The sequence below is a fragment of the Panthera onca genome, chromosome X, assembly GCF_046562875.1.
Source record: "Panthera onca isolate mPanOnc1 chromosome X, mPanOnc1 haplotype 2, whole genome shotgun sequence".
NCBI classification, from domain to species: domain Eukaryota; kingdom Metazoa; phylum Chordata; class Mammalia; order Carnivora; family Felidae; genus Panthera; species Panthera onca.
The window spans coordinates 1321194-1346094 of NC_138357.1; the positions used below are offsets into that span (position 1 = coordinate 1321194).

Genomic DNA, 24901 nt, shown 5'->3' on the forward strand with positions numbered 1-24901 from the left:
GTGGGGGAGGGGCATGGAGAGGGGGACAGAGGATCTGAAGTGAACTGTGCTGACAGCAGCGAGCCCCATGTGGGGCCTGAACTCACCAACTGCCAGATCGTGACCTGAGCCAAAGTCGGACGCTCAACCGACTGAGCCACCCAGGTGCCCCTGAAAGCTTCTTTAAAAAAAAATACCAGGGGCGCCTGGGTGGCTCAGTCGGTTGAGCGGCCGACTTCGGCTCAGGTCATGGTCTCGCGGTCCGTGAGTTCGAGCCCCGCGTCGGGCTCTGTGCTGACAGCTCAGAGCCTGGAGCCTGTTTCACATTCTGTGTCTCCCTCTCTCTGACCCTCCCCCGTTCATGCTCTGTCTCTCTCTGTCTCAAAAATAAATACACGTTAAAAAAATGTTTTTTCTAAAAATACCAATAAAACTGATTTTGAAAAATAAAGTGTAACCAGGGAATATTAGGAACAATATTTGTGGGTAAGTTTCCCAATTTAGATGAAATGGACAAATTCCTTGAATGACACAAATTACCAAAACTGACTCAAGAAGAAATAGAAGACCTGAATATCCCTACATCTATGAAAGCAATGGAGCCGAAAACTCCAGGCCCCCGTGGCTTTACTAGTGGCTACCACCAAATACTTAAAGGAGAACTATCACCAATCCTACACAAATGCTTTCAGAAAGCAAAGGAGGAGAAACATTTCCCAAATCATCTTGTGAGGCCCGCATTACACAACCCCAAAACCAGATGAAGACATTGCAAGAAAAGAAAACCACAGAGCAATATCCTTCATGAAGTCACACACACAAAAGAACTTGATTCGATATTAGCAAATTCAACCCAGCAACATACAAAGAGGATGATACCATCGTGGCCAAGTGGGGTTTATCCCAAGAATTGGTTTTCATTAAAAACAAAAAAGTCAATCAGTGTCATCTGTCATATTAAGAAAATAAAGGAGAAAAAACATGTGATCATTTCAATAGACGCAGAAAAAAAGCATCAGACAATATCCAACAACCACTCATGACAAGAACTCTCGGAAAACTAGGACTAGAGGGAAACGTTCTTAATCTGATAAAGGGAACCTACAAAAATCCTACAGCTAACATGATACTTAATGGTGAAAGATAGAATCACCGCCCCTGCTCCCTCGCCCGCAAAGTTTGAGAAACAAGGTATGGACGTTCAACACTTCCATTCAACACTGTCCTGGAGATCTGAGGCGGTGCACTAGGCAAGAAAGAGGAATAAAAGTAGTGACACAGACTGCAAAAAAAGAAATGGGATTATCTTTATTCAGAGATGACATGTTTGTTTACGTAGAAAACCCTAAGTGATGTACAAAGAAAAGAAGAGTGACATTTTAAAAAATCACTACCATTTATAATAGCATCCCCAAACATGAAGTATTTGGGGACACATGTAATAACATATGTGCAAAACCTTTACGGTGAACACTAAAAACTATTGATAAGTGAAAGAAAGCTTACAAAAATGGAGAAACGCATCCTATGCGTGGAGCGGAAGATCCTGTATTCTTTTTTCTTTTAGCGTTTATTTATTTATTTTGGAAGAGACAGAGAGAGCACGAGCAGGGGAGGGGCAGAGAGAGAGAGAGGGAGCGAGAGAGGGAGGGAGAGAGAGAGAGAGAGAGAGAGAGGGAATATCCCAAGCAGGCTCCGAGCTGTCAGTGCACACCCCGACTCTGGGCCCAGTCTCACAAACCGTGAGATCATGACCTGAGCCGAAATCAAGAGTCAGACGCTTAATCGACTGAGCCACCCAGGTGCCCCAAGGCCCTGTATTCTTAAGATGTACACTCCCACCACACCATTCTAGAAATCCATTGCAAACCCAGTAAAAATCGTGATACTGCAGAAATGGACAAGCTGATTCCAAAGTGTATATCCAAATGCAAAGAACCTGGAATAGGCAGCTCGAACTTGCAAAAGAGGAATAAAGTCGGAAGACATAAGGATGACTAAAAGAGGATACAGACAGAATGGAAAGTTCACATGTCACTGGTGGGACTGTAAATTGGCATGATCACATCGGAAAACAGTGCTTCCGTTTCTTATACAGTCACACTTACGCTTACCATGTGACCCAGAAATCCCACTTCTGCTATTTACACAAGGGAATTAAAAATATATGTGTGTGCAAAGACTTGTACGTGAATCTTCGTATCAACTTGATTAACAATAACCGCAGTTTGGAAACAAGCCAAACGTCCAATAGCAGGTGAGTGGTTAAGCCTAAATTACGGTACATGCACGCAATGGAATACCGGTCAGCAACAAAGAAGGATGGACATACTGTGTGATTCCCAGAAATTCCAGAAAAGGCAAAATCTAAGCTGAATTTGCTGTGTGGGGGCAGACTGTAGAGGAGGACATTGTCTGCACGGAGGCACAAGGGCGGCTGTGAGAGCGATGGGAATGTTCTGTATCTCGGCTTTGGTTGTGGACACCTTTGTCGTAACTCATGAAACCGTACGCTTAAATGTGTGCAACTTCCCATACGTGCATTTTGCCTCAAATAAGCTGAGCAAAAACAAAGAAAAGAGAAGGGACAAACAAAAACTGAATAGCAAAATGGCAGACTTAAATCCTACCATATCGGTAATCGTATTAAATGTGAATTTGCCAAACAATCCAATTTAAAAGCAGACATCGTTAGAAGGGTGCTTTTTTTAAGTGACCACACTACACGCTGTCTACGTGAGCCACATTCAAGATACAAAGACACCAATAGGTTAGAAGTAAGAGGATGGAAAAGGACTTACGAATAAATAGTGAGCAAAGAAGCCTGATGTGGTTATAGCGATATTAGAGAAATCAGACTTCGAGGAAAACTGTGTTACCAAAGATGAAGGGATGCATTTCATACTAGTAACAGCAGCAATGAATCCATCTGGAGGAGAAAATGATCATAAATATGTTTGTGCCTAATGACACACCTTCAAAATACACGGGGTGCCTGGGTGACTCAGTCGGTAAGCGTCTGACTTCGGCTCAGGTCATGATGTCACCGTTGGTGAGTTCCAGCCCAGCGTCGGGCTCTCTGCCCGTCGGCACCGAGCCTGCTTCGGATCCTCTGTCCCCCTCTGTCTCTGCCCCTCCCCCGCTGGCTCTCTCTCTCTCCCCCTCTCTCAAAATAAATAAACTACACACACACACACGCACACGCACGCACACGCACGCACACGCACACACACGCACACACACGCGCGTGCGCATGCGCGATGCAAGAATTTTTAGGATTAATAGGTGAAAGGGACAAGTCCAAAATCACGGTTGGAGATTTTAACATCCTCCCTCAGCAAGCGAGAGAGAGAGAGACAACACACTCTGTTAAAAGAAATAGAGCAGGGATTGGCAAACTACCGCCTCCTGGCCAAATCCAGCCCGGGGCCTCTTTTATGTGAAAAGTTTGTTGTCCCCCGACATAGAACATACCATCAGTGGTATCACCTACCTTGACCGATGTCTTTAGAACACTAAACAGGAGATCTGAATTCCGCACGTGTGTCCACTACACATTCTTTTCAAGTACAAGTATGTTCGCCAAGATAAAGCATTTTCTGAGCCACGGACCAATTCTCAACACATTTCAACGTCAAGGATTGAAATTTAACCCGGTACGTCTCTGACCAGCCTTGCCTTGTTCTTGATTCTAGAGGGAAAGCTTTCAACCTCTCACTGTTGCGTATGAGGTCAGCTGTGGGTTTTGTCATATGTGGGCTTTGTGGCATTGAGCTATACAACTTCTTTGCCCCCATTCGTGGAGGGTTTTTATCATGGAAATATGTTCTACTTTGTCAAATGCGTTTTCTGCACCTAGGGAGACGATCATATGGTTTTTATCTTTCATTCTAACGATGCGGTGCTTCGTTTATAGACGTGCATGTGTTGAAAGATCCTTGTTTTCCGGCTGCAGGTTCCTCCTGCCCGTGCCTGGAGATGAGAGCTGCCTGCCCCGTAGACAGTGACAAAGAACAGGGCAGACAGAGACAGTCCGACGCTCAGGCTGAGGCTCTCTTTGGTGACATTGCTCATTGAAATGCTTCCACCAGCCACAGGCCGCTCTAGACACTGGCCACCTTCTTGCTGTGACACCCGCCTCCAGGACAAGGCAGCTGTGCCTTTACTTTCCTCACTTGTCCTGAGGACCTATTCGGAGACGCTCAGGTACAGATTCATAACTATAGAGTCACGGCGTTCTCCACAGCTCAGTCTCTCTCTGCTGACAGTGCTAATTCTCCCTCAGGCAAGGCTCTGTTCCTCCTCTCTCCATTTTAGAGACTCACCTCGTGCACCGGGGCGTCGCCCATTCCCCTCCTCAGCCACTCGGGTGCCTTGTACGTGGCCCCACTGTTGTGCTAAATAAGAGAATCTTGGAGGGGAAGGCAAAGGGTGATGTACTTCATGTCCCCTCCCCGCCTCAGGGAGACCTCTTCCCCTTTTTGTTTTCCTCAAGGACCCTTGTCAGGACTTTAGGGAAGCAAGCAGCAGCGTAATAAACTGGAAAAACACTTTGGGGAAGGATGATACAAGTGAAGTGAGAGCCAACCACAAGGAGCTCTGAGAATTGTGGGTTCGGAACCTCAGGGAATGAGGCCTCTGATGACACGGGAGTATAGAATGGGCAGTGAGGCCGACCTAGCCAGCTGTCCCAGCGCTCTTCTCCACAGATCTGAATCAAGGCCGATAAGCCACAAAGCCCTACTCCGCAGGTATTATACATGACTACGTACATGCAAGTATAAAACTAAAACAAAAATTCTAACATGTTGACAGTAGTTAATGTCCTGAATAACAGGACATAATTTTTTTTCTCCCATCGCCTAACTTGTCTTCTTCAATTGCCTTCTAGTACTTGAGTATCTGAATGTCAGAATCTCTCCCCCTACCTGAGAACAAAGGCGAGAATAGGAGAAGGCGTAGTTGCTAAAAATAAACCCAGACATAGAATAGTAGCAGTTACCATTTAATCACCAAAAAAAAAAAAAAAAAAAAAAAAAAATGTGGATCTGAAGCACCCAAGGGCCAGTATAGGCAAAAGATGCGGCCTCGGTAAGAAAACGGCAGCTGCTGCAGGGATCACTGTCATATGGGGGGGACACAGAGTTGGGTCCAGCCACCTTTTCACTGCTGCGGCTTTGTAAAAAAGGGGGGCATGATGATCTGCATGGTCCGTATCACTAGGGAAAGCTGGCCAAGACAGGAGGTGATGGACATTTGGAGCCGGCCAGGGTCATCGGCAGTCAAGCGGCTACGAGGTAGGAAAAAATAAGTCAAGTCAGAGGGCAGGTGGGGCACATTCCCCGCTCCGCCCCTTCACGCAGCGACGATCCTAGAGCACCACACTCCTTCCTTCGACTCACTCCTTTCCTGTTTCCCTTGTCTCCATCACAGCTCCTCCGGAATTGACCTTGTCCCTGGTCTCCCGCCACCACCCTCTCCCTGGACCGTTCTAGAACTAACACAGTCAGGATGCTGCCGTTCACATTGAGCTCCTCCCGAACTGGCTCCTGGAGCTCCTCGTTTGGAGTCAGGAACCTGTGGGCAATCTCTGCATCCATGGCCGATGGGAAAGGTATAGTGAGGGTGCTGGTGGAGACTGGGTTAAGGCACCATCCACAGTACTAATTTTGCCTGTGCCTCAGGCCTCCTCTTCAGTGAGGCCTGCCTTCCCCACCCGAGGCTGACCCTCAGGCTGTCCACAACCTCCCACCCTATACAGCCAGGCCACCCTGGATAGCATTGTCCCTACCGCTTCAGTCCCATCAGGCGGTCCACCCCACTCCGCATCCTCTGTCGGCACAGGCCAAACCCTAGCCGATACCCTCCAGGTGCCCGGAGCTCCCTCCTGCTCCCCTTTCAACTCCACTTCCCCAGGTCTCCCCCCACACCCCACGCCGCCGCGCGCCAAACCACCTCCAGCCCATCCCCCTGCCGTCCAGCCCGCTGGGACTCCTTGAATAGGATACAACTGGAGCAGTCGGTTACCAGGACCTCTAGCGCCAGGTGCGGCATCTCCACCAGGACCTGGTGTGTAGGGTGCCCGCTCCATTTGGAGAGCGCCACCAGAGGCGGCACCTACCTCTCCCACAATGCTGGTTCTTTCCGGATTGCTCAGGCCTCCGGGGTTGCTGGGATGGCCAGGGTCACAGGCACCACCCGAACCACCAGGGACTCTGGGGCCACTGACACCACGAGGTCCACCTGGCACACACTGGCCGCCACCTGCTGCGCTCACCACCACGCCCACGGCACCTGTGCCTTCGTCTGCTGCCCTCACGGGGCCTCCACCAGCCACCTGAGACCCGACTTTGAATCCTCCCACCCTCTCAAGGCATCACTGAAGGACAAAGCACTCTCTCACAATGCTTCACCCCTTTACTCCACAATGCAATTCCGGATGCCCGGGGCAACTGTCCACACGGACCACTGGTAATGCCTCCTGACCTGTGATTGGTTCCCACCAAGCAGTCCCTTCTGTAGCCAATCAGTTCTCACTTATGAAGCTCCACCCCTTAGAGTGCCACTACACCCTAGTGCGTCTGCCCAAATGGGCACCCGCGTGGATGCGTCTGCCTGAACCAGCCGTGCCACGAGCCTTCGACGGCCCGCCAGCTGCGTTATCCAGGAAGCCTCTGCCTGACGCTACTCCCCACACGGTGGTGCGGCTCATGGTCCCCAGTGTCCATGCCCAAACAGACTGCCATTGCCCAACTCTTAAAGCCTCTGAGCACGTGACTGAGCTGTGTAGAACTCCGTGACTCTATATTTACGAATCTGTACCTGAGCGTCTCCGAATAGGTCCTCAGGACAAGTGAGGAAAGTAAAGGCACAGCTGCCTTGTCCTGGAGGCGGGTGTCACAGCAAGAAGGTGGCCAGTGTCTAGAGCGGCCTGTGGCTGGTGGAAGCATTTCAATGAGCAATGTCACCAAAGAGCGCCTCAGCCTGAGCGTCGGACTGTCTCTGTCTGCCCTGTTCTTTGTCACTGTCTACGGGGCAGGCAGCTCTCATCTCCAGGCACGGGCAGGAGGAACCTGCAGCCGGAAAACAAGGATCTTTCAACACATGCACGTCTATAAACCCCGCCCTCGGCCGCCTCTCCAGCAGCTGCTGCCTCTCCAGCAGCTGCTCCCTCACCAATCGTCGCCACGCGCTGTGACGTGTGACCCCACTGCACCCACGTAAACCAGTCCTACCTCAGCTCCACCCCCTCCCCACACCCCTAGCCCCTCCCCAGACCTCGTGGGAGGCCGCCAAACACCACGGCCTGTTGTCCAGAGGGCCCTGTCTCTTCCTTGGGCTCAGTGTCCCCAGCACGTGGGGCTCCACGACCTCGCAGCAGGACCTCCAGTCCTCGTGGAGGGAGATGGGCCACAGCCCAGACGGACACGGCCCCGCACCCCGTCCCCTTCCCCTTCCCCGGTACAGGTGGACACGCCAAAGCGGCCTATGGAGGGGGCGACTGAGCACAGGTGCGGATCAGATCGGCGGTCTGGGAAGGTCACGAAGGGGCTCCCGCCGGGGGGCAAGCCTGCCAGTAGGAGGCAAGGAGGGAAGGGATGGCGACTGGAGCTAAAGTAGTTAGTGGCCATGGAGAACAGGGATGCGGTCGCATAGGAAAAACCACGATGCAAAAGGGAAATCACTAAAATCCCAACTTAGGAAGCTACTGTATATGTGCACGGAAATCCGGCAACGGTAGCCTGAAGTGTAAATACCTCGTATCTCTGTGTGGTGGGATTGAGGGTGGTCCCCACTTCTTTTTTGTGTATTTCTCCCCCAAAAGGTTCAGAATGACTTTACATGACCTTCAGCGTTTTCAGTTCTTTGACGTCCTTGTGTGCGTGATCTCTACGCCCCACGTGGTGCCGGCACTCACGACCCAGCGAGTGCTTCCACAAGTCAGGCTTGAGAGAGTAGATGATGCCATCCAGGGCGCCGGGCAGCAGCACTCCCCGCACCAACAGCACGACGAGGACCACGCAGGGGAAGGTAGCCGTGAAGTACACGATCTGGGGCGGGCGGGGGGCGGGGGGACCTGCTCGGAAGGGGCCCTGCGGCCCCGCCTCCCCACTTAGGGGCCCCCAGCCTCAGCAGGGGGGCAGGCGGCCACACTCCCCCCACTGTGGTACGGTCCGCTCCGAGGTCAAGCGGGAGGCCAGCCTGCAGCCCCCCCTTCTACTCCTCAGAGCCTGGGCTCCTCCCGAAGGAAGCGGGGTGCTCAGCTGGCCATCGGCCGCCCCTGCAATGACAGGTCAGCTGTAGAGGGAGGGCGGAGGCAGGACCTTCCCCGGGTGGGGAGCAGGACATCGGCCTGGAGGCAGGTCCCATGCCTCCCGTGCCTCTGACTGCAGGTGGTTCTCTGCACAGGGGCAGGGTCCTGGGCAGGCCGGAGTGGACTGGGCCGGCCGGAGACAGAGGCGACAGCGAGGTGACCGCGAAGACCTCTGCCTCCCTCCCACCCTCAGCAGAGCAGGACAGGTAGGCAAGGGACAGCCACGGACTGGGTCCCCCCAGGCTGGCCGCAAAGCAGAGAGTGAGGAAGTAGTGAGTGAGGAAGAGAGGGAGACTGGGGCGGGGATGCCCGACACAGGCAAGTTCAGCTGGCTGTCGCCTGGGCCTGTCCCCTCAGGACGGAAGGCGGCTGGGCTGGAGTTTGGAGGGTGGGGAGGACTGACTACGCAGGCATGTGTGGGAAATCCAGTGGCCCGGATTCAAGTTCCTGCCCCCTCCTCAGGCCCTGGCCTGGTCACCTCGGGTGGCGGGGTGCCCCCCCCCCCAGTGGAGACGCCTCTTCTCCCCACCGGCCATGCTGCCCCCACCCCTGCCATCATCACCCACCCCGACCCGCCCGCCTCCAGCTGTACCTTTCCTGTTGACTTGACCCCCTTGCAGACACAGAAGTAGGCCAGCACCCAGCAGGCCGGCAGACACAGGGTCACCTCCCAGTTGAGGGCCCCTGGCACGTCCAACCCCCCCCCCCCCCCGAGAGCCGCAAGACTTTGTTCCTGGGGGAGGGACAGCCCGTCAAGGCTGCCGCAGCAGAGGGCAAAGCGACGGGGGAGCTGTCGCCGGGGCGGTGCTCCCCCGTGCCGCTGTCCTCGGGGCCAGCTGGGACCCCTGGGCCCCCGGGGCCCCCGGCCCAAGCCCGCAGCCGTTGCGGTGTGGGAGGCGGGAGCCCGGGAGCCCCAGGCCGGAGGCCGGTCGCACCCTCGGCGGTGTACCCTCCCCCAGGCTGGCAGGCACTAGGGGACTGACGGTGCCCGGGACCGAGAAGTGGTGAGGGAGCGAGGCCCGTCCATTCCTGCTCCCCTAGGGGCCGCGCGGGGCGTGTTCCCTGAGGACAGGCAGGGCCTGGGAGTGGCCCCTGCTCGGCATCCCGCTTCGGCCCCCCCCCCCCCCCCGCCCCCGGGGACGGGTCCCGGCACACGCAGACCCGAGCCGTACGGGGAGCCCACAGACAGGGACAGGCACGGTGCTGCCCAGAAGCGCCTGAGCGCGGCCCACGCCTCGACGCCCGGGACCCGGGCGGGCGGCGGTCAGTTGGCTGCGCGCACGTGCGCCCGGCTGGCGCCTGCGCAGACACACGCTTGGGGGGAGGGGCGGGCCGGGCGGGAACCAGTCCGGTGCCAGTGGCCTCACCGGAATGCTCTCGGGGACGCAGGAGCCCGACAGTGACGTCACGCGTCGAGGGGCGCAGCTTCCGGAACCAGCCTCCATCTCCTCGGGGTCAGCGTCGACCGGATCCGGGCTCTGGGCCAACACAGCGAGGCCGGCTCGGTGGGAACCAGCTCCGCGGGGTCTGTCTGCGCAGGCGCCCTGGCCATCCCCGACAGCCTTGCGCGCCGAGGGGCCGGGCTTCGCGAGGCCCGCCGGGGGTCTCGGCGGTCTGCCGACAGTGGGCGCAGCGTAGCGGTGGGCTCTGAGGAGGCCGGTGCGGCGGCCATGAGGGCCCCGGACGACGACGCGGCCTCTCCGGCCCCGGACGACGGCGCGGAGGAAGTGGCGGTCACGCAGGCCCCTGACGAGGACGGCGCGGACGGCGCGGCGGTCACGCGGGCTCCCGAGGGTGGCGCGGAGGACGCGGGGGCAGGCCCACAGGCCTCCGACGGAGGCACGCACGGCCACCACCCCCGGCTTAGCCCCCGAGGTCCCGGTCGCCAGGGCAACTGCAGCCGCCACGACGGCGAGGGTGGCCCTGGCAGCAAGGGAGCAGTGGTCGAGGGGGCCTGCGCCCCTCCCCTGGCCGAACGGGCCCCGAGGGCCCTGGCCCCCGGTGGAGACGCAGCGCCGGCGGCGGTGACCTCCTCAAGACTGCTGGAGTTGTATCCTTTCCGTGGAGCCTGTCTGGGCAGGGGCCGTGGCGGGGTGGCTGGGGAGCGGGGCGGCAGCCCGGGGACGGGACGGACGGGGGCGGGGGTGGGCAGCCTGGCGGGACAGGGACAGCCGGTGCCCGCGGGCCCCCAGGGTGGGGGAAGCGGCTCAGGGTGGGCAGAGGTGGCGGGAGGGAGCGCGAGTGTCGCGGGGGTAGAAGCGGGCCTCTGAGTGGTCAGGAGGCTTCAGGCCATGGGAACTCCGGGAGCCCGTTGTGCCTTAACCGGGTGCCTCCCAGCAGGCTCACTGTGTCTTTCCGGTCGCCCCTGGAGGCAGAGATGGCCCGCAGGTCCCTGACTACACACGTCCAACGCCACCGAGGGTTGGCTCAGAAGGAGCTCTGCGTGAGGGGCAGCGCCCTGGCCGTGTGCGTCCTCCAAGAGTATGCGCGGGACGGGTGGGCGGTGGCGGCGGGTGCCGTGGTCGCATCTCTGCCTTCCGGTGCCGTCGTGGAGGCCCCGACACACGCGTTAGGTGGAAGGCTGGGGGGTGGGGGGCTGTGTGGGGGAAGGGGCTGGTGCCCTGCACCTCCACAGCAGCTCTCCCCTTTAACCGGATTTCCCTCTTCCCTCACTTTTAGGAGATGGACTGCTGAAGACCCCATCTTCTTCCGAGTTTCCGTCAACTCCTTCCTGGACCGGCTTCCCCTGGTGATACGAAACATTCGCGCCTTGGGGTGCCGGCCTCCGCGACGCCTAGGCCCGGGAAAGGGGGCCGAGGCCTAACCTGGTAGCCCTCACGGGGCAAGGCACAGGGCGTTGACACTTGGCGTCCTCGCCACTTTATTATCGGGGGTCTAACGTTCTGCAGGTCCGGGCCTCGGTGGCTCTTGGCCCACTTCAGTTCCTTCCCTGCGCCTGGAGGGACGGGCGCTTACAGTGTTTGTTACTGCACAACATGAAACTGAGCGACTCTTTTGTGTCCGAGTTTCTTCTCACTTCCTGCGCCTCCACATTTTCTTACCTTTGTTCTGGTGTTGGAAGGGAGGTTCTGGGAGTCGTAGTCCAGCAGCCCAAGCTTATCGAAGACGACTCAGGGAGAGGAAAACCAGGTCCTGTATTCGGCGGTAAAGACTGCTGACGTTTTGGAATATGTTCCTAGTTGTATTTACCCATTAAATGGATAACGGCGTATAATGTATGCATTTTCCAGTTTAGCGTTAACTTTTCTCCGGATCCTTTTTTGTTTTGTTTTGTTTTGTTTTTGTTTTTCCCCGTTGAACGTACTAGCTTTCCCCCTCCCTAAGAACTCTTCAAAAACTGTTATCCAGGAGACACGCAAATGTATTATTACATAATGTTGAGCAGTCGGGTCGTTCTCAGCTTTGCCCCTGTTATGGGTCGTGTGAGTCAATGGGATTCTTGAACAGAAGTCTTTGCGCGAACAGTTACTTCCTTCAGATCGTTTCCAAGAGGTAGAATTCCCGCGTTCTATAGCTTCTCGGCACACAAGTGCTCTCCAGAAAAGGCGCCCCGCCGCCACAAGTCTGGTCTCCCCGCACCACCAACCAGTAGGGTGGCTTCCTACCGAAGTAGAAGACTCCTTTTGTACCAGGGAAATAAGCACGGAAACACTAGAGTAGGAGTTTTGGGGCTTACTGGCCTTGTTTCCCATGAGCAAGGGAGTGGTGCCACAAGTGGCTATGGGTTTGGGGGCGGGGTGGGGGGTGGTTAGCTCCCTCTGAATAGCTTGTGTCTTGGAACCTCGCTAAACAGGAGTGCTAGCCTCACGAGGGTTCCCTCGGAGTTTCTACATGCATGGTCATGATCTCTGTAAGCAAACACGGTCTTGGTTCCTTCCTTTCCGGCCTTTCCGGGGCTACGGGGGCGGGGGGAAGGAACAGGCTGACACTGGACAGATGGGAAGCAAGAGCAGGAAGGCACGTGGCAGAGAACCAAATCCTGGATCCAGCCATGCCTGAAGACAGAACTACCCACCCCCGCCCCCGCCCCCGCCCCCGCCCCCGCCACGATCGTTCAGTTACACACATCCAGAAACTCTCCCTTTGCTTAAGCCAACATGAATCCTTTTTTCCTTCTTTCCTTCTTTCTTTCTTTCTTTCTTTCTTTCTTTCTTTCTTTCTCTTCTTCTTTGAATGCTTTTATTTAGTTTTGAGAGCAAGACAGAGACAGCGTGAGCGGGGAAGGGGCAGAGAGACAGAGAGGGAGACACAGAATCTGAGGCAGACTGCAGGCTCTGAGCTGTCAGCACAGAGCTCGACGCAGGGCTCAAACCCACGAACTGTGAGATCGTGACCTGAGCCGAAGTCAGACCCTCAACCGACTGAGCCACCCAGGCACCCCCGTCGTGAATACTTTCTATTGCTTTTCTTTTTGTCTTTCTTCACTTGCAATAGAAAAGTCTTGTCCTTTATTGAATTGAGGAACCGTAGGTTTTCTTGTCACTTCACCTGAGAACGTGGCTCTCCTTTCTTTTAACAGAGAAACTGGGCTCTTTAAGTTCACAAAGGCATTGGCTCCTAGCTGGTAGGCCTTCAAGCCGTATGGTGGTAGAGTCTTCTGTGGGTAAGAGTCCAGAGAGGGAGGGGAGGGGCTGCAAGGGGCAGCTGGAGGAAAGGGACAAAGAGAAGGGGCACTGGGACCCACCCTTTCCGGATAGGGCTCCCAAGACTGGCCCGGAATTGTGGGGCCAGATCGTCAAGAGACCGGAACTTAGTGTGAGCCTCCCTCCCTCTCCCAGCAAAGCCCAGAGTTAGGCCACCGCCCTGGCCCCACAGACGGACCGCTGAAGGTGCCGGGCGGCCTTAACACGTCCGTCAGGTCACAAAACCAGTCGATTCCAACGCGTCCCCGGGCTCCCCTCCCAGAGGCTAAGCCAGAGCCCTGGCCCGCGGCCCGCCGAGTCAGATGTGATCCGGCCCGCATCTTCCACGGCCTCCTTCCCTCCCCTCTCCACCTTGCTCACTCGGATCCAGCCACACTGGCCTCCTCCCTTCTCTGAAACACACCAGGCCCAGGCCTGCCTCGGGACCCTTGCACTGCCTCTTGCCTGCCTGGGGCTCTCTTCCCCCGGGGTTCCATCTGGCCCACTCAAATAGCATTCCTGGCCGCTCTCCTTAAGGTTGCGTCCCACGCTCTCCCCACCTGCATTACTTTCACAGGTGTCGGGGGGTAAGAAGCAGGTGGGCCCGTCAGCATGGAGGTGCACCTGCGGCAGTAAAGCGTCGTGGGGCACGAAGGAGTTTGGGTGCCGTCGATGACCCTAGGGAGTCTTGAACGGAGCGGGACGGGATGCAACTTACGTCTTATCAGGTCCCCAGTGCCTGCTGCGCTGGGAAGGGGACCAGGGCAGGCAGGACAGAAGTGGGGAGACTGGCACGCAGGCGAGAGACCCCCAGGCTGCGGCCAGTGGAGGTGGGGAGAAGGGAACGGGTTCCGATTGGATCTTGACGGGAGAGCCACCGGGGTTTGCTGACACGGATCGGACGTGGCCCTGGACCTCCTCAGATGCGCGGGACCCCTGCAACGGGTCACCCTTCCTCCCATAAAGGGAGCCCAGCTCCTCCAGAGTCCAACAGCCTCCCCACCTGCTTCCCTGCTCGCCGACCGCCCACCTGCCACACACGGCCACCGTTTTCCCGACGTTTAGTTCAGAAACAAGGTTCCGGGAACAACGACAAAGAAGCTCATGCCAAAACAGAGGGGACAGCTGGGTTTCCGGGACCACGCGCCGGGGCCAGATTCCTCGGCGGGGGAAGAGGGAACAGAGGGGTAAGGCACTGCCGCCTCGGCCACTCGGGGCGGGCGCAGGACAGGGCAGCGGGGGTGAGGGGTCCGGGCCGAGCGGGCACCACGCCGAGGAAGCTGGGCGCTCGGGCCTGGAGAAGGAGACTTCCAGAGCCCCCTGGCCCACGTGGGGCCCTGGCACGAACCCGCTCATAGCTCCCCAGGTGCTGGGGACAGGGCGCCCGAGAAAGGTACGGTCCGACCCCCGAGAAGTCCGGAGGGGATGCCGGGACCCAGCCGCGGGGAGACCCCTGGGCGCAGCCACGGTCTGGGGATGGCTTCGCCGCATCACCCTGGGCGCCCCCCTCCTCGCCATCAAGTGCTGCTGGTGTCGGGGGCCCCTGCTCGGACCCGGCGGGACCGGCCACGGCCAGGGGCAGGTGGCAGAGGCGAGGCCGAGGCTGACCGTGCCACCAAGGAGCCAGGACGACCCAAGGACAGAAGGGGCGTGAGGTTGTCCACATCCCAGAGAAGGGGCACGTGGTGACAGACGGACACGGTGAGGTGCAGATAAATTAAATCAGTAGGTGGTTGGGGGTATAAACAGGAAGACGGGGCAGGGGCTGGCACGACCCGGGGGCACGAGGGTAGGAGGGCGGGGATATTGCTGCTGCCAGGGTCAGGACCCTTGGTCCTGTCACCACCGCCCCCACGCAGGGCCCAAAGAAAGGCACTAATGAAGGGGGCCCGGGTGTGCGCAGGGCACGAGAGACCGGTGACCACCCCATCCCCGCCCCCGTGCCACCCGATCCAGGGCTCGGCCCCGAGGTCACCTCAGGCCTGGGACGCCCCCTCCTCACCGGTTCCGCCACCCTCAGCTGTTGCCGCACACGAGGCTGATGGTCTGTTCCAGGTTTTGCCGCAACTTAGGCTTCCGACAGGAGGCGTCTCGGCCCGGAGCGGTGAGGACCTGGGGGAGGAGGGCTCCCCCGGAGCCGGGCTGGCGAGGAGGGGCCGCTCCCTCCCTTGCCAAGCCGTCCTCCCCTGCCTGAGCTCTTCTGTCCCTCCTGCGTCCACGCACCCCGCTCTCTGCGGGTCCCCGGCACGTGGGAAGGGCTGCAGCCCCCCACCTCTGCACACGCTGCGACTTGGCCACCCCGAAGCCACCGCCTTCTCTGCTCGGCGGCCACAGTGCGGCCCTTCCCGGGAGTGGTTTGGACCCGCTGTCCCCAAACGCCCCGTCCCCTCCTGGCCCACACCCCACACCCCATCTCCCCATCCCCTCCTGAACCCCAACCCCGTACCTCATCTCCCCGACCCCTACTGACCCGGAATCTGCACCCAACCTCCAGGTCCCCTCCTGACCCCCACCCCGCACCCAATTCCCCATCCTCTCCTGATCCGGAATCTGGACCCAACCTCCAGGTCCCCTCCTGACCCCACCCCGCACCCAATGTCGCCATCCCCTCCGGACCCCCATCTGCACCCCGCACCCGATCACCTTGTCCCATCCTGACCCCCACCCGCCACCCCAATTTCCCGGCCCCTCCTGGCCCACCCTGCACCCAACCTCCAAGTCCCCTCCTGACTCCCACCCCGCACCCCAAATCCCCATCCACTCCCGATCCGGAATCTGCACCCAGCCTCCAGGTCCCACCTGACCCCCACTCTGCACCCAACCTCCCATCCCCTCCTGACCCTCACCCCATACCCGACCTCCCTGTCCCGTCCTGACCCCTACTCCTCACCTGACCTCCTCATCCACTCTTGACCCCCAACCCTACCGAGCACCCGATCTCCCTGACTCCTCCTGACCCCCACCCCCCACCCAACTTCCTGGTCCCCTCCCGACTCCCACCCCGCACCTGACATTCCTGTGTCCTCCTGACACACGCCCCCACCCCGCACCCGACTTCCTTATCCCCTCCAGACCTCCAGCCCGCACCCCTTGCCAAATCTTCCCGTCTCCTCCTGACCCCCACCCTGCACCCCGTACCCCATCTCCTCATCGCCTCCTGACTCCACCTCGCACCTGGTCTCCCCGTCCCCTCTGGAACCACACCTCACATCCCATCTCCCTGTCCCCTCCCAACTCCCACCCTGCACCTGACTTCCTCGACCCCTCCTGACCCGCACCCCACACCGACCCTGTCTTTGCAGGTCTTCAGGATCTCGCTGTCAAACACAGTGAGCATTCTAGGGCCTCATCGCCCTTGACCATCAGCAGCACCCCGGGGAGAGGATCGCTCTCTCCTCCCTCCTGACCACCTCCTTCCTGCCCCCAGTGTGTGTGTGTGTGTGTGTGTGTGGGTGGGTGGGTGGGTGTGTGGGTGGGTGGGTGGGTGGGTGGGTGTGTGTGTGGGTGGGTGGGTAGGTGTGTGTGCGGGCGCGCACGTCTCACTCCTGTTCCAGGAGGCCACCCTGCAGTCTTAGGGTCCCTCCCTCCCCTCCTCAGTCTCTGCCGCCGGCTCCCTCTCTGCTCTGCCACCTCGGAGTGTCCCAGGACCCCAGGGCTCGGTGCGTGGGCCACTTGTCCCCCTATACCGGCTCTCGGCTGCCCGTGGCGAGCTCGTGCAGGCTCGGGGCTCTCTGGGCCGTGTCCTGGGCCCCAGATTTGTATCTTCATCGCAGACATTTGCCCACACTGCAGACTCCTGTATCCAGCTGCCAAGTAGACATCTCTATTCAGATTTGAGTAAGATAACTCAAATTTAACACGCAAAAAATGATGTCCACTCTTGCACTCTTGTTATGTTTAACCATAACAATAATAGTACTTAGTGAAATAGCCTAAGGGAAGCTACAGAAACCTGTAAAGAAGCCTTCAATATGCATTGGTCCACTGTGGTTAATAAATACTTGTGTTTTTTTTTTTTTAACTTGTTGAGAATATCAAAGTTTTGTTATAATTGGAAAATACCTTTCCTTGCCATTTCTTCATTTTATCTTTGCTCCTGGTCTTTTGGTATAGAGTGGCTTAAAACTTTTTTGTTTACGTGATCCATTGTTTCAGTATAATTTGCGGTTTGCATTTCCTATGAAAGGCCTTCCTCAGTATAAAATTACAAAAATATTCACTGAGAACATCTTCTAGTACTTTAAAACTTTAACATCCTGGGAGGTAATTTTCGTGAGAAAGAACATTGGTATGTAAGTTTGTTTTCTTTCCAAAAGGTTTTAGTCAAGGTGTCCCAAACCACTTAGCGAATAATCTGTATTTCTCCCTTGAGGTGAAATGTCATCTTCAGCACATTCTAAACCCCCCTTCAGTGTAATCTTGCACTTTTGTTGTTCCAGCTAATTTAGGTTGGGTGGGACAGGATGGCCTGTCTAGGGCAATGATCTGAACGACATGGTCTGGAACATTGGGAGTGAAGGGAGGAAAGAGAGAGGAAGGGAGAGGAAAAGGAGGAGGAGGAGGAGGAGGGGGAGAGTGAGTAGAAGAGAAGGGAGGGAGGAAGAGAGGAAAAAGGACAGAGGAGACATAGAGAAACTCTCCCAAGCAGAGGAAATTGGTTTCTTCTGGAGTGCCAGGAGGCAAGCTCACAGAAGTGTCAGTCAGCCGGGTGACATTTCAGAGGGATTTGTGGCTCTCCAAGTCTTCCCAACAATGTCAGATATCCTCGCGACCACTGCGAGGAAGCCACTCTTTGGTGCTCTTGCATTAAGGACAGAGGCGCGGGGAGGTTGGAGACCCAGCTGCCATTGCAATGGCAATGTGACAACAACTCTCAGGACCTTTTCTGAGGTGGGTTTTCTTGACGTCTCCACACTTTGGCTGCCTGCGCTAAGGGACCCCACCAGCAAGGTCAGAGAGAGGCCGGGAGGTTCCTTCTGGGTCTGGACGCAATCATGTCAAGATTGGAGTAGTGGTTCCCAGGCTCTGGGTTACCCGAGACCATCAGACGTGACCGTGTACCACGTGGTCACCTTTAAAAATGGCTTCCCGGCAGCGTGTACCCAAACTCTACCTAGAGTTTGCCTTCGGAGAACACATGGTCCAGGTTGCGCACTGGTGACAGTTGGGTTCTCTGCTTCCCTGTCCTGCGATGTGAATGGGAGTCTGTTGGCCTCCCCCAGCTTCACCCACTAAGTCATTGCGAATCACCCAAATCACCCCGCATTTCCTGAGGCTGTTGCTTGAAACCCACTGACCGTTCTCATCTGTATGAGTTGGAGTACTTTGGTTCTAAGAGACAAAACGCAGCTCTAAGTGGGAAGGGAAGTGCTCATTGGTGAGACGCCCACGTATACACAGAGGGTCCTGCTGGAGTGTGCAGCACACCACTGATCAGCACAAGTGTGTGAGCAAACCATGTGAAGCCAGAGAAAGAACCATCTTAAAGGAGGAAAGGTAATTGTGCCGACCCCGCAAGCAGGACAGAGACTGGTGGCTATCCCCACTGGCAGGGACACAGACCTCATAATTCTGGAGGCCTTGGGCAGGGCGCTCAGAAGGGTCTTGCCTCAGTAGTGTAGCGGGAAAAACGAATCCTCCGCTGAGCTGTTCTGGTCCCACGCAGCAAATCTTCAAAAGCCAAGACTCAAAAGGATCAATCTTTTCCCACTCACTTAACAGCATCCCTGAGCAAAGCTCATGACTATGTTTAGGAATACAAAGACATCCAAGGACACCTGGGTGGCTCAGTTGGTTGAGCGTCTGACTCTCGATTTGGGCTCAGGTCATGGCTCCAGGGTCGTGGGTTCGAGCCCGGAGTCGGGTTCTGTGCTGAGCGTGGAGCCTGCTCAAGATTCTCTCTCTCACCCTCTGCCCCTCTCCCCCGCTCGCTCTGTCTCCAAAATAAAAAGAGAAAATTCTAACCTTTAAAACAGGAATACAAAGACATCCAGAACCCAAGGAAAAATCACACTGTCTGGCATCCAGCCCAACATTACCAGGCATGCAGAGAAGCAGGAGGATCCAACCCGCGATGAGAAGACAAATCAAGCAATAACAGGCATCCAGATTGGCAAGAAAGAAGAAAAACCGCCCTCATTCTCAGACATGATTACGTATATAGAAAATCTAGTGGCGTCTACAAAAGAGCTATCAGACTAATCAGGGACCTTAGCAAGTTTTCAGGATTCAGCATATTTTAGAGAGAGCTACTTTAAGAACATGTACACATTAAAAATAAGAGGCTTAGGGGCACCTGGCTGGCTCAGTCCATAGAACATGTGACTTTTGATCTCGGGGTCATGAGTTAGAGCCCCACATTGGGCATAGAGCTTATTAAAAAAGAATAAAGTAAAAGGCTTCATTCTCCCTGTTGAAAATATGGGAAGAGATGGTCCCCTCCCCTTCCTTAAAGCATTTACTTTACACGCCTTGTAAGTTCTTTCTTTGTTTCTTTGAAAATAGGTAGTATTTTTTAAAGGGTAGAGGCGCCCGGGTGGCTCAGTGCTCGAGTATCCGACTTCAGCTCAGGTCATGATCTCATGGCTCATGACTTTGAGCCCTGCATCGGGCTCTGTGCTGTCAGCACAAAGCACGCTTCAGATCCTCTGTCTCCCTTTCTCTCTGCCCCTCCCCCACTCCTTCTCTGAATGAATGAATGAATGAATAAATAAATAAATAAATAAATAAATAAATAAATAAATAAATTTAAGGAAAAAAAGGCTAAAAGAGCCCCTTGCCATCTTTATAACCCAGGAATGTGTTCTTCAAGGACCTGGGAAACATCTCTTTGGAATGTAAACATCAAGCAAGATTGTGTCCCGATCTTCAGTTTCTGTGGGAGGGTAGAAGCCTAACTTCAGTAGGCACCTTGCTCCAAGTTGCAAAACTAGCTCCTGTCATAAAGGTATGAAAAAGCTTATTTTTTCCTTGGATAAAGCCGATCAATTGTATTAGTCTGCTCAAGCTGCTATAGCAAAGTACCTCACACTGGGTGGCTTACACAACAGAAGTTTATTTTCTCACAGTTCTGGATGCTAGAAGTCCATGATCAAGGTGCCAGCAAATTCAGCTTCTGGTGAGAATTTGCTTCCTTGCTTGTAGAGGTCCACCTTCTCCTCTGTCCTCACACGGCCTCTCCTCAGTGCAGGTGAGGAGAGAGCGGGGGAGTAGGGGCGGGGAGGGAGGGAGAGGAAGAGGGGGGTGCTCTCTGGTGTCTCTCTTATAAGGACACCAGTCTTATTGGACCAGAGCCCCATTCTTATGACCTCATTTAAACTTGCTTCCTCAAAGGTCCCATCTCCGAATACAGCCACACTGGGGTTTAGGGCTTCAGCATATTAATGTGGGGGAGGGAACACAAACGCGCCGTCTGAAACAGCCACGACCTAATACACACGGCCACCCCAGTTCCCAGGGAAATTCAGGATGAACTATGTGCGGGGCCTGGTGGCGTCACGTCCTCTTACTTGAGGTCTACTTGTGGTGGATGTTGAGAACACGTGATGAGCTCTACCCGCTTACCTATACAAAAGGGTGAAAGCTCCCTGTCTTTGGAATCTCTTAGCAGATTGCCTGTGATGCGCATCACATTCTGGTACAATGCCTACTCAATGAGAAAACTGTTTTGCTTCCACAATTGTGGAGACTTTTTCTGGGTTGGCAGATGATTTGGTTCTATTTTTTTTTTTTTTTTTTTGTCAGCTAGGAAAAATGCCTGAGAAGAGCCCTCTTCATAGTAGAGGGAAGAGGGCAGGGGGAAGAGGGAAACAGGTACCCCCATTGTGCCCTCCGTTTCAAAGAGGGCCAAATGAAGATTTCAAGGTACAAAAGGACCTGGGAGTATAGAGAAGCCACTGCAAAGCCAGGATTGGGATTCTTATCAACCTTATGTTCTCCTCAATTCTTTCTAATTTTTTAAAAATGTTTATTTATTTTTGAGAGAGAGAGACAGAGAGACAGAGAGACAGAGCGTGAGCAGGGGAGGGGCAGAGAGGCAGAGGGAGACATAGAATCTGAAGCAGGCTCCAGCCTCTGAGCTGTCAGCACAGAGCCCGACAAGGCGCTGGAACTCACTAACTGTGAGATCGTGACCTGAGCCAAAGTCAGCCGCTTAACAGACTGAGTCACCCAGGCGCCCCATGTTCTCCCCAATTCTTACCTACTTTGCCTGCGTTTGCCCATTTCTGCGTTTTTCATTAGTCGCATGGATGTTCCCTGGAGCCGGAAGAAGGAAAAACACTCTCCCAGTCTCCTGGTGGCTCCACTCAACCGTGCTGAGGTTGGAGGGATAGGGTGGCTAAGACAGTAGGTGCTTGAATCAAACAGACCCGGCCTCTGTCGGCCTCCATTCTTCGCCTAGAACCGGTGTAGAGACGACAGTACCCAGCTCACCAGGCTGTCCTGAGAATTACACATGACGATGTGGGTCGGGAGCATAGCGTAGCGCCTGCACACAGAAGATTTTGATTTCATTCTATTTTCCCAGGGTGGTCACCACAATCACAGCAGGCACTAGTGGCAGAATTCTGGCTACCAGAGTGGTTCGCCTAATTGGCAAGTGAGGAATTTCCACCTCAGTGTTGGAGCACGTGGAAGCGTCATGAAGAGTGAAAACTACGCTCTCTCGAGTTATGTCGAATGGCGTGACTATCCCCTGCCTGCTGTGGCCCACATCGACAACGTCCGCCAGCCAGAAGGCCTCGAAAGAGAAGAGGCCTTCCTGCAGCATCCTCTCCACTGATGAAAAAGCTGAATCGTGCCACATTCAGTTCAACGAGAGCTTGGCTGAAACGAACAGGAGCACAAACAAGCAGAAGACGGTTGTAGGCACCACCATGTTCTCCATCAGCCGCTGCTCTCGTTCTGATCTGGGAGAAGCACTGCGTGTACGGCCCCATCCCGCAACCTCTGAAGAGGAGTGGGGTGGCCAAGCAGACCGAGAGGATGCTCGACTTGGAAGGCCAGCCCGATCCAGGGCTTCTCAGTCAAGCGGGACTACGACAAAAACGAGTGGAAGAAACAGTAGCCCGCCACTCGGCCATCTGAGCCTCGCCTTGTCCTGCAACCTCCACGCGGCTCGGTGTACTTGCTGGGAACTGTTGTGTCGCAGCACCGATGCTAACAGGTGAGCAGTTTACGTGACAAAAAATATTTCCCCCAAACTATGCTACACTGCCTCTCTCTCTGCCTCACTCACCCCGACCAATTGTCCCAGCACTTGTCTTCTCTGATTTGAAACAAGGCCAGGAAAGCACAACGTTCTTATTCTAGTGTTTCTAAGTTCTTTGCTCATGCAAATTGAGGGTTTTTTTTTAATATGTGAAATTTATTGTCTAATTGGTTTCCATGCAACACCCAGTGCTCATCCCAAAAGATGCCCTCTTCAATACCCATCACCCACCCTCCTCTCCCTCCCACCCCCATCAACCTTCAGTTTGTTCTCAGTTTTGAAGCGTCTCTTATGCTTTGGCTCCCTCCCACCCTAACCTCTTTTTTTTTTCCTTCCCCTCCCCCATGGGTTTCTCTTAAGTTTCTCAGGATCCACATAAGAGTGAAAACATACGGTATCTGTCTTTCTCTGTATGGCTTATTTCACTTAGCATCACACTCTCCAGTTCCATCCACGTTGCTACAAAGGGCCATATTTCATTCTTTCTCATTGCCACGTAGTACTCCATTGTGTATACAAACCACAATTTCTTTATCCATTCATCAGTTGATGGACATTTAGGCTCTTTTCATAACTTGGCTATTGTTGAGAGTGCTGCTATAAACATTGGGGTCCAAGGGCCCCTATGCATCAGTATTCCCGTATCCCTTGGGTAAATTCCCAGCAGTGCTACTGCTGGGTCATAGGGTAGGTCTATTTTTAATTTTCTGAGGAACCTCCACACTGTTTTCCAGTGTGGCTGCACCCAAACTGAGTTTCTCCTTGTGGCAGAAAACAGATCCAGCCACGACAGGGATGCGGGGAAACCACCATTCTGCTGGTGCCAGAATTCTGGCACATTTTCTGGAGAGCCACTCTGTATGATAGATCTGCCTCTTGGAATCCATCTTAAGAAAACAGCCATTCACGCAGAGACTTACATGCAAGAATCCCACCAAAACATTATGTGTAATAGGAAAAAAATTGCGAGAAACTGAAGTGTTGAACAAATGCATCATAATACATCTTGTACGTATCCATGCAGTAAGATATTTTTGAAGAAGTTTTAGACAGAGGGAAAGCCCAAAAATGTTTCAGGGGAAAAAAAAAAAAAAAAAACAACTGATGCTAAACTTGAAGAAGCTTACTCCTTGCTATGACTGTTATACATTTAACGTATTCCTACAACCCTAAAGCCACGAGAGTATTCTGAAATCCTGACGGTAGTCAATGTTGAATGACAGGACCCAAGCAATCTTAATTTCCTTTCATTTCGTCAATTGTATTCGATTGCCTTGTACTAGAGTACTAGAACCAGAACCTCCCCTCCAACCTGAGGACACATGGGAGAAAATCTGGGTGCTGAAAAGAAACTCAGATACGGAACATTAACTCAGTTTTATTATCTGTATTCTTTAAGCAGCAATCAAAACAAGTGGGCACAGAGCACCCACGGGCCAGTACAGGCAAATAACTAAGCCCCAGAAATAAAGTGGCAACTACTGCAAAGGTCATGCCCCTGGGGAAGGGCACATGGCCTTCCACTGGATACTGTCATGGACTCAGCCCCCTTTTCCAGGCCGAGGCCTAGAAAAAATCGCGGGCACCAAGTGCTGCATGGTCTGCACCACCATGGAAAGCTGGTTGAGCAAGGAGGCGGTGGAAATCTGCAGGAGGACAGGGTCTTCAGCAGTCAGTCGGCTAAAAGTAAGGGGAAAAGGAAATCACTTTAGATTTGATAACTCCTGGCCCTCCTCACTCCAATCTCCCCCCTCAAGGTTACCCCTCCGTGTCTCCCTTAGAGCAACCCCTGAGGCGGCCACAGACCCGGGGCCCCATGTGCCTCCTTAGACCAAGCCCTTGGTGTCTGCACATCTCCAACCGAAGTGGCCGTCGGGCAGAGGTTACCTCAGCTCCCCACTGCCTCCCGCCAGCCCCTTCTAGAACTTACATAAACAAGTCACTGCCAATCACCGTGAGCTCCGTGTGAACCGCTTCGTGGTAGCATTCGGCACTCGAGGTCAGGTACTGGTAGGTCAGCTCCGCATCCACGTAACACAGGAAAGGCACCGTGAGGGCACTGGTGGACATTCGGTTAAGGCATATCTGGGTGGACCTCATGGAGGAGGCTTCCTTGCCCATCGGAGGCCCGCCTGCCCCCGGACCGCCCTTAGGGCCACCCAAGACCACCTCGGCCGCCCCTTCGGGAAACGTGCATCGCGGCACCCCCAGCTGCTTCCTCCAGCCTCCCTCGGCCCCCCCACCCCCACCCCCACCCCCACTTCCCTTCTGTGCCCCCGCAAGTCCCCGACACCTCTCCCGCCCATCCACCGGGGCCGCCACCTGCCTCCCCTCCCGGCCATTCCCCGCCGCCCCCCGACCTCGGGAGCTCCTTGGAAAGGATACAATTCCAACACTTGCTTTTCTGAGGCTTCCCCGGAGGCCGAGGCCGAAGCCTCTTCCCCCTGCCTTGGGGCGGGCCATGCCCCCTCGACCTGGGGAGCTTCCCCAGCCACGGTGCCCGACGTCGCGGTGCCGTCCCGGCCTCCGGGATTTCCGGGGCCACTGGACGAGCCAGCACTACCCGTCGCACCACCGGCGCCGTCGTCCAGGATCTGCGCGCCGTCCGCGCCGTCCGCGCCGTCGCCCGGGGCCTGCATGGCCGCCACACCCGCCCGCTCAGAGGCCGCCGCTAAACCGCGCGCCCCGCCGACCGCTGAGGCGCTGGGACTGCTTCACGAAGCTCCGCCCCTCCGTGCGCAAGGCTGCTGGGGA

At 55.4% G+C, this 24901-nt stretch overlaps 3 protein-coding genes, 1 long non-coding RNA gene and 1 pseudogene across 6 annotated transcripts in view; 3 read left to right on the forward strand and 2 right to left on the reverse strand.

Moving 5' to 3' along the window:
* The window catches only part of GAB3 (GRB2 associated binding protein 3), a 289515-nt gene extending 283919 nt beyond the window's left edge, over positions 1–5596 (forward strand). Inside the window, exons 11-12 of the mRNA XM_081792630.1 lie at positions 4475–4730; positions 5413–5596. The gene's annotated coding sequence lies outside the window, so the exon portion shown is untranslated. The remainder of the gene's footprint in view (positions 1–4474; positions 4731–5412) is intronic.
* Positions 5003–6793, reverse strand: LOC145713850 (uncharacterized). The gene is made up of 3 exons (XR_014136685.1): positions 5988–6793; positions 5382–5607; positions 5003–5269 (listed from the first exon to the last, which is right to left on the reverse strand). It is a non-coding gene; the product is annotated as an uncharacterized LOC145713850 (long non-coding RNA).
* A 3155-nt stretch (positions 6794–9948) lies between these two features.
* LOC145713849 (EKC/KEOPS complex subunit LAGE3-like) lies at positions 9949–11304 on the forward strand. 3 transcript variants are annotated; one of them, XM_081792633.1, is made up of 3 exons: positions 9949–10343; positions 10631–10759; positions 10973–11304. In XM_081792633.1, exons 1-3 carry the CDS (start codon positions 9964–9966, stop codon positions 11115–11117), a joined length of 654 nt encoding a protein of 217 aa, XP_081648759.1. In that variant the 5' UTR covers positions 9949–9963; the 3' UTR covers positions 11118–11304. The 3 variants fall into 3 exon arrangements, with proteins under 3 accessions (XP_081648759.1, XP_081648757.1, XP_081648758.1); XM_081792631.1 differs by having other exon boundaries at positions 9964–10343; positions 10631–10774; XM_081792632.1 differs by having other exon boundaries at positions 9964–10343; positions 10634–10774.
* Positions 11305–21357: 10053 nt separating this feature from the next.
* On the forward strand, positions 21358–22096 carry LOC145713870 (cytochrome c oxidase subunit 4 isoform 1, mitochondrial pseudogene; annotated as a pseudogene).
* Positions 22097–23509: 1413 nt separating this feature from the next.
* Positions 23510–24901, reverse strand: LOC145713565 (EKC/KEOPS complex subunit LAGE3-like). Its single transcript, XM_081792428.1, has 3 exons — positions 24533–24901; positions 24078–24206; positions 23510–23827 (listed from the first exon to the last, which is right to left on the reverse strand). Exons 1-3 carry the CDS (start codon positions 24784–24786, stop codon positions 23689–23691), a joined length of 522 nt encoding a protein of 173 aa, XP_081648554.1. The 5' UTR covers positions 24787–24901; the 3' UTR covers positions 23510–23688.